Genomic DNA, 8439 nt, shown 5'->3' on the forward strand with positions numbered 1-8439 from the left:
ACTCCTCAATGACTGGGATAAGATATTTTTCAGCCACTGCTACTTTATTTAATGCCCTATAATCCACACAAAACCTCCAACTTCCATCCTTCTTTTTCACAAATATTACAGGGCTAGGATAAGAGCTATTATTGGGCCTAATAATGCTCAGATTCAACATCTCCTCCTCCTGTCTCTCTATTTCAGTTGTCATCCCATAGGGGTAACGGTATGACCTCACGTTTATAGGTTTAATGCCTTCTTTCAATGGAATTCTATGATCTACTCTCCTCTCAGGCGACAATCTATGGGGGTCCTTAAATACCCCCTCAAAATTACTTAGAATTTGCTCCAACTTTGCCTCCTCACCATGAGATAAGCCACTCCCTTCTGTCTCCCCTTCCATCAATTTAGTTTGGCTCAAGCTCTAAACTAACGTCATGACTTCAATTCCCTTTTCCTTTAGGAGTGCTTCTAGAGTCGCCCCTCCTTTTCCTACCATTCCACCACTCCCTCGCGATACCAGCCCAACTTGTTCTACGTCTCGAGCTCGTTCCATTGTCATCAACAAGTCGCGTGGATCGTGCGGTCTCACCATATTGTGCAGTCCCTCCTGCAATCCAGCAAAAAAGTATCCCAGAACTTGTTCTTCACTTACTCCCAATGCTTGTGCCACCAGGATTTCGAACTCTTGGATTATTCGTCAACGCTCCCTTTCTCTCGCACGATGACCAATTTCTAAAAAAAGGTGCCCCTATTCAGTTCGCCAAATCTCTGCGTCAGCGCATCGGTGAACAGCTTCCAAGTTGGATGTCTGGTTTTCTTTCGCCAAAAGCGAAACTAGTAACTAGTGCCTCTCTCCATATAGATATAAACGAGCTTCATCTTCTCCTTCTCCGGCACGCTCTGGAGGTCAAAGAACTTCTCAGCTTTTGCGATCCAACCCATAGGATCAATACCTTCAAATGTAGGTAGTTCAACATAATGTTATCAAAATAGGTTGTAACCCACGAGCCAACCTGGCCTACCATGGGTTTGAGCCGGGTTGGGTTTTAAAAAAATGTAATTTTTTTTATGCAGGTTAGTTTTCAACCCGACTCACTTAGAACCTGGCTCATACAGGTTGAACCCGTGGTGAGCTGGGTTCGCTCACCAACCCACCTAATTTAATTTAATTATTTATTATTTTGTGTTTCAATATTATTAGTTAGCATTTTTTTATTATATGTAGATGGGGATAAACAAAGGATGTTTCAAGAGAGAAAAATATTATAGATTTATCTATTCAAGACTTTAATATTATAAATGGACAAGTGATACAAAAATTATCAATATTTAAAACTTATTTATTCGCCTTTTGTACTTGTTTTTGGATTATGCTTGGATTGTATGCTAATTTTTTATTTTGAATTGTCTTTGGAGTTTAATATCATTTTAGGGTTACTTGTTTTGACAGATCTAGTCCAACGCACTTCATCCAATTGCGTTGCACTTCGCCTCGGTCATCTTTCGACTCATCCTCCGAGCTTTCCGGTGGTCGTTGCTCGCGTTCGGCATTGACGGAATCGTGATTTTCTTCGGAGCTCCGATCCTGGTTCTTGGAGCGTTGTCCGAGAGCGCGGCTAAACGACTAAAGTTCGTGAGTCACCGCTCGCATCTTCGCCTTCCACCATCTACTCAATCGCCATCATTCGTCCTTTAATTCTTCTTCTCTACCTCTCTTTCCTCACTCTTCTTCCCTCCAATACAGATCTACCAGGTCATACCAAATCTGTTAGGTTCCTTTATTCAGGGAGCCAAAACAAATTTCTCTCTTCTCACTCACACTCTAAACAACAGAAGATAAAATGTATGTATATGTATTTTATTCAATCTGTAATGTATAGAAAGAAGAAATACAAGTGTCTCTCCCCAAGGAAGCCTCCCTTCCTCCGCTGGAAAAGATGTCCAGTCTATACCCAAGCAAAAATATTTGATAACCCTCTCTCCCTCTATTATGTTTCTTATTTATACTCTCTCTCTCTCTACTAACAAACTAACCTCCTTTCCCACCTTTAATTTCCTCCCCTTTTATTCCTTCTGACGTATACCTTTAACTTCCTAAGAAGGATCAATTAACAACTCCTTACACTCCTCAACAAAATGGGGTTAATGAAAGGAGAAACATATTGGTAATGGAGATCGCTAGATGCATGTTGCATGAGAAGGAGCCACCTAAAAAATTTTGGGAAGAGGCGGCTAATACAACAATTTACTTGCAAAACTAGCTTCCAACTAAAGCCTTGAAAGAAAAAGCTTCATTTGAGGCTTGGTATGAGTATAAGCCTTCTCTAACCATTCTTAAAGTATTTGGTTGTGTTTTTTTGTACATGTTCCTCAGGTTAAGCGTGATAAACTTGACAAGAAAGCAATTCTGGGCATCTTTGTGGGATATAGTACAGTTTCAAAAGCCTACAAAGTGTATCATCCTCAAATTGGAAAGATGACTATCACTAGAGATGTACATTTCAATGAAGGTCAACAATGGGAATGGAAGAACTCACAAAGCACAACTGAATCCTTTCACAATATACGAGATAATCATCCTGAAGAGCAAACCACAAAGCTGTTGCAGAATGAATTGGAAGATGAACCTCCAATTAGGGGCACAAGGCTATTGTATGATATCTATCAAAGATGTAATGTAGCGATTTGTGAACCTGCTAGCTATCTGGAAGCACTAAAACCCCCAAAATGGAAAAATGCAATGGAGAAGGAGATGTCTATGATACAGAAAAACAAAACGTGGGAACTGGTTGACAGGCCTAAAAACAGAAAAGTCATTGGGGTCAAATGGGTTTTTAGAACAAAGTTTAATGCAAATTGCAGAATCAACAAATACAAGGCTAGGCTTGTCATTAAAGGGTATGCACAAATTTTTGGTGTTAATTATTTTGACACGTTTGTTCCTGTGCCTACATTAGATACAATCAGATTGGTGCTAACTGTAGCTGTGCAAAAGGACTGGAAAATATTCCAATTAGATGTCAAATCAGCCTTCTTAAATGGAGTTCTATAAAAAGAAATATATGGTGAAGAAGATAAAGTTTATCTACTTAAAAAGGCTCTATATGAGCTAAAACAAGCGCCAAGGACCTGGTATAGTGGGATAAATTATCACCTATTGAACATAGGCTTCACAAAAAGCTTATCTGAGTCCACTCTTTATGTGAAACATAAGGGAAATAACCTTCTCATAGTTTCCCTCTATGTTGATGATCTTTTGGTGACAAGAGATGTCACAAAGCTAGTTGAGGAGTTCAAGCAAGAAATGATGCAAGCCTTTGAAATGACAGATTTTGGTCTCATGTCCTATTTTCTTGGACTTGAGATCACACAAAGTAAGGATGAAGTGTTCATTTGCCAAAGAAAATATGCAAAGGAAATATTGAAGAAATTTAAAATGGAGGAGTGCAAAGCAATAGCACACCAATGAATCAAAGGAAGAAGTTCACCATGGAAGATGGTTCTGATAAAGCTGATGAAGGATACTTTAGGAGCTTGATTGGATGTCTAATGTATCTCACCGCAACAAGGCCAAACATTCTATTTGTTGTAAGTCTCTTATCTCGATTTTTGCATTGTGCTAGTGAAATGCATTTAAGAGCAGCAAAAAGAATACTGAGGTATGTAAAAGGCACTATTGATTATGGTATTAAATTTGAGAAGTGTAAAGAATTTATGTTGTATGGATTTTCTGATAGTGATTGGGTTGGATCTAATGATGACATGAAAAGTACTTCAGGATATTGTTTTAGCCTAGGTTCAAGAGTTTTCTCATGGTGTACAAAGAAGCAAGAGATTGTAGCACAATCTTATGCAAAGGCTGAATTCATAGCAACAACAACAACAACTGTAAATCTAGTTTTATGGCTAAAAATGATTTTATGTGATTCATGTATTCAGCTGAAGAATAAATCTGAGATTTTTGTTGACAACTATGCAACAATTGCAATTGCAAATAATCCAGTGTGTCATGGAAAAGCTAAACATTTCAACATCAAGCTCTATTTTTTGAGGGAGATGCAGGAAAATGGAGAAGTAAACATTGTTTACTGCAAATATGAAGATCAATTAGCTGACATGTTTACAAAGCCACTTCCAATCAGTAAATTTGAATTCTTGAGACAGAAGATTGAAATTTGCAGTACAAAAGGCAATGAGGAGTGTTAAAGTTATGTTTTTGTAACTGCCTTAATTTGTTTTAATTTATTTCAATTTATTAGATAGGACTAAGTCAATAAGTTGGTTTTTACACTTTAGGAGCAAGTCAGTTTTTCCATCCACATTTTGCTGAAATCTTGGTTACATGGGTGTTTTCTGTTTTATTTAAATTATTATAAATATACTATTGTTATATTGAATAAAATAAGTTCCTTTCCTTCATTATGAAAAAGTTACGCAAAGTTCCACCATGTTCCATCTTTTGCTCCTCTACTATTTTACTTTTCTTCTATACGCCGAACACTTAAAGTACAATGAGATTAGCCCTCAGTTACTTGAATGTGATGAGTATATTATATTCCAAAATATTATAACTGTATTGTTGATTGAGAATGTTTTTGGGTATTGACAATAAAATATGAATCAACAATTGACATATAAATGAGAATCTAGAATTACAATTGTTTTATTAATTGTGATGAACTCTAGCATTGTGAGGGTTTCAGTGAAGGGATTTATGGGTTGCAGGTATTAATGGAAACCATATGACCTTAGCTAAAGTTATTCTCACATTGACATCTATGGCATCTGCAGGTACCAATGAAAATATAACTTTCTATAAAATAAATACTCATTTAAAAAATCTATACCTTACCAAATCTATACCTAGTATTAAGGCCTTCTATTTGTGTAAATAAATAAATTATTGGATGCATAAAAAATAAAAATTTACTTTTGATAAAATTCCATACTTTTAATCTATTTTGTGTCCATTCAGGTTGATGTGAAAAGGGTTCTATTGCTAAATGTCAGGTTGTCAAGGGAAGTGGTTCCATCCTTTGTAAGAATTTCTGCATACCTCACTTGGAAAGAAGCATTTGGTGAGAAATATCAGAGAGAATTTGCTAACGAGATACACTCGCAAGCATGAATCATGTTGCTTAGTGACTCATCTTATTAAAAGAGCAACGTGTGAGGAAAAGAGAGAGAAAAGAAAAATAACAGAAAGGTATAACAACACCCATATAGAAAGCGTGAACCCAAAACTAATTATGCTTAAGATTTGGTTCGCCCTCTACTAAGAATAGAAATCACTCAAGTGGTGAATCGGCATGCTTGGTATGATCCTACAAGAAGTTTTAACCCTTTACAAGGTATGCCTGTATCCCTTAAGCTTTATTTGCATTATATAAATAAGAACTGCTCAGTATTTTGAGCTTCAATTTGTGAAGTAAAATAAACTCTATGATATGAATCCTGTATAAATATTAACGAGCTATCACAAATTTGTATAATGATTTTAGTTTTATGCTTATGTTGAATACCTTTTTCATTTTTTCTGAGGGAGCATGACTGGATGTTTTGGAATCAATTTTTATTGAGCATTGTTAACATGATATTACAATATAGTCTGCAACTTGTTAACATGATAATACCTTTTTTGGTCCCTCGAAAGAGGGCCAATGTTCAAATCGGTCCTACCTTTTTTTAGAAGTTCAATGTGGTCCCAACTTTTGTACAAAGTGTGCAATCAAGTCCTTTTTGGAAACGATGTTGAGTTTTTAACGGAGCAGCTGACAGGGTGGACTGAAATTAGCTACGTGGCTGTGTGTGGGTAATACGTGGCTGTGAGAGGGTGATACGTGGCTGTGAGAGGGTAAATGTGATAATATTACTGAGGTTAAGAAATCAGAAGTTAAGGTTTGAGGAGTTATAGAGAAATTGGTAATTTGGGATTTATCATCGTGGAGGAAGTGTGTTGAAATCTGAAGCGCGAATTGGATACTGCAAATCTGAAACTGAAATTGGAAACCACAAATCAGGTTAGGGTTTATGTTTGATAAAGAAGTTACACTACAATAACTTCTAAACTTATGCATCCCCATAAAAACATGAATCAAAACAACTTAAATAATAAATTCCAAATAGAACGTTAATTTTCCCCAATTGAAAAGCAAAAGCATGCATCCAATCGGGAACCCACAGTTACTGACTTATTCATACAAGTCAATATCAAATGCAGTAGCTTCTGGTTCAGTTTCATAAAGTATATTTCATCCAAAAAATATAAAACAAAAAAGGAGTAAATATGTTCATAATTTATTTACGTGTTTTGTGCTGAATTTTACTTAGCATATCTTAATTAATTACATCAATAATCCAAGAATAAAATACAGTAGTTGGTCATAGAAAAATCACCAATTATTTAATTGGTGGTGTCGCTATTATCAGCCGGAGATGCAGATGCAGACGCATATGCACTTTTGGGGGTAGAAAACGGCAAAGACGACGGCGGTAGAAACACCAGACTTTTCGTCTGTGTATTATTCGCTGGCATTTTGTTCAAGAAGCTCGATGCACAACCATTGACTTTCGAAGTTGAACAAGACAAGGTAGAAGATGAATTATTAGACGCTGCAAACACCTCACCACAGTAACAAGTAGGGATTATCCCACCTCCTCTCACACCACAACCATGGGACCACCGAGAAGATCCTTTGCCCCAACTTCTCGAACACGACGAACACCCTTCAGAAGAAGCCATTTGTATCTCAAACACCAATTTCTCTACAACTCCTCAAACCCTAACTTCTGATTTCTTAACCTTAGTAATATTATCACATTTACCCTCTCACAGCCACGTATCACCCTCTCACAGCCACGTATTACCCACACACAGCCACGTAGCTAACTTCAGTCCACCCTGTCAGCTGCTCCGTTAAAAACTCAACGCCGTTTCCAAAAAGGACTTGATTGCACACTTTTTACAAAAGTTGGGACCACATTGAACTTCTAAAAAAAGGTAGGACCGAATTGAACATTGGCCCCCTTTCGAGGGACCAAAAGAGGTATTAAACCATTCAAAAACGTATGAACTAGTCTTTTATATGTAACTTCATGAGATTGGTAAATTATCATTCGAAACCATCCTTTCAACTAATAACGCAGAATCGTTATTACAAGTTGTAGGAGACATTCCAGTGTTAGTAATTGTAGGTGTTAAAACTTGTTTTTATAACTGCCTTAATTTATTTCAATTTATTTTAATTTATTAGTTGCTACACTTTAGGAGCAAGTCTCGTTCTTATTCACCGTTTCTGGAAACTGCTACTGCTACGTGGTTTCTGAAAACTGCTATTGCTACGTGGATGCTTTCAATTTTATCATTATAAATGTATCTGAGATATATTGAATAAAATATCCTTTTCCAGAATTAAGGAATTCTCTACTGTCTTCCTTCTTCATTTTCTCGTTGCCTCTTTTTTCTTCTATTAATCCAACAAATTGGTATCAAGAGCATTTTTTCTTAAGGGACCTGTAGAATGGAAGGAGAGTCAACTTCCTTTCCAGTAACACTTCCCATCTTTAATGGGGAAGACTATGATATGTGGGCTGTAAAAATGCAGTCCTATCTAGAGGGACTGGATTTATGGGAAGCTGTGGAAGAGGATTACACTGTTCAACCGCTGCCAGAGAACCCTACCTTTGCTCAAATCAAAAATCACAAGGAACAAAAAACAAAGAAGGCAAAGGCAAAGTCATCCTTGTTTTCTGGTGTTACAAAATTGATCTTCACCAGAATCATGACTCTTAAATCACCAAAAAAAATTTGGGATTTTTTGAAGGAAGAATATGAAGGAGATGACAGAATAAAAAGCATGCAAGTGTTGAACCTAAGGAGGGAATTTGAGATGCAAAGGATGAAAGAGTCAGAGACAATCAAGGAGTACTCAAACACGTTATTGGGCATTGCCAACAAAATAAAGTTGTTAGGCAGTGACTTTGTAGACTCCAGAATCGTCGAGAAAATCCTTGTGACAGTTCCAGAAAGGTACGAAGTGTCTATTGCCTCATTGGAAAACACAAAGAATCTGTCCAAGATTACTTTGGCGGAAGTGTTACATGCTTTGCAGGCCCAAGAGCAACGGAGGATTATGAGGCAAGAACATGTGGTTGAAGATGCTTTACCAGTAAAGCATCAAGTTGCTGCAACCAGTAAGAAGAAAAGCTTCAACAAATTCCATCCAACAAGTAGCGAAGATATTACAAACAAAGGCAAGGATAAAAAGAAAAATTATCCACCTTGTAAGCATTGCGGAAAAATGGGACATCCACCATTTAGATGTTGGAAAAGACCAGACGCGAAGTGCAGTAAATGCAATCAGCTTGGCCATGAAGCTATCATTTGTAGAAGCAAACTTCAACAGCATGAAGCCAATGCCCAAGTTGTTGAGCAAGACGAAGAAGATCACATTT

General features: G+C 37.0%; 1 protein-coding gene across 1 annotated transcript; it reads left to right on the forward strand.

Moving 5' to 3' along the window:
• The first annotated feature begins 3474 nt into the window (after positions 1-3474).
• Positions 3475-5113, forward strand: LOC148201587 (secreted RxLR effector protein 161-like). The gene is made up of 3 exons (XM_088109441.1): positions 3475-3873; positions 3925-4059; positions 4961-5113. Exons 1-3 carry the CDS (start codon positions 3475-3477, stop codon positions 5111-5113), a joined length of 687 nt encoding a protein of 228 aa, XP_087965567.1.
• The last annotated feature ends 3326 nt before the right edge of the window (positions 5114-8439 follow it).

Source organism: Vigna umbellata, chromosome 3, assembly GCF_029865625.1.
Source record: "Vigna umbellata cultivar VRB3 chromosome 3, Vumbellata_1.0, whole genome shotgun sequence".
Classification (NCBI taxonomy): Eukaryota; Viridiplantae; Streptophyta; class Magnoliopsida; order Fabales; family Fabaceae; genus Vigna; species Vigna umbellata.

Coding starts and splice junctions, on each gene's coding strand:
- LOC148201587 (XM_088109441.1), top strand. CDS start 3,475: ATGGAAGATGGTTCTGATAAAGCTGATGAAGGATACTTTAGGAGCTTG. Junction 3,874..3,924: donor TAGCAACAACAACAACAACT/GTAAATCTAGTT, acceptor TCATGTATTCAG/CTGAAGAATAAATCTGAGAT. Junction 4,060..4,960: donor AGATGCAGGAAAATGGAGAA/GTAAACATTGTT, acceptor GTGTCCATTCAG/GTTGATGTGAAAAGGGTTCT.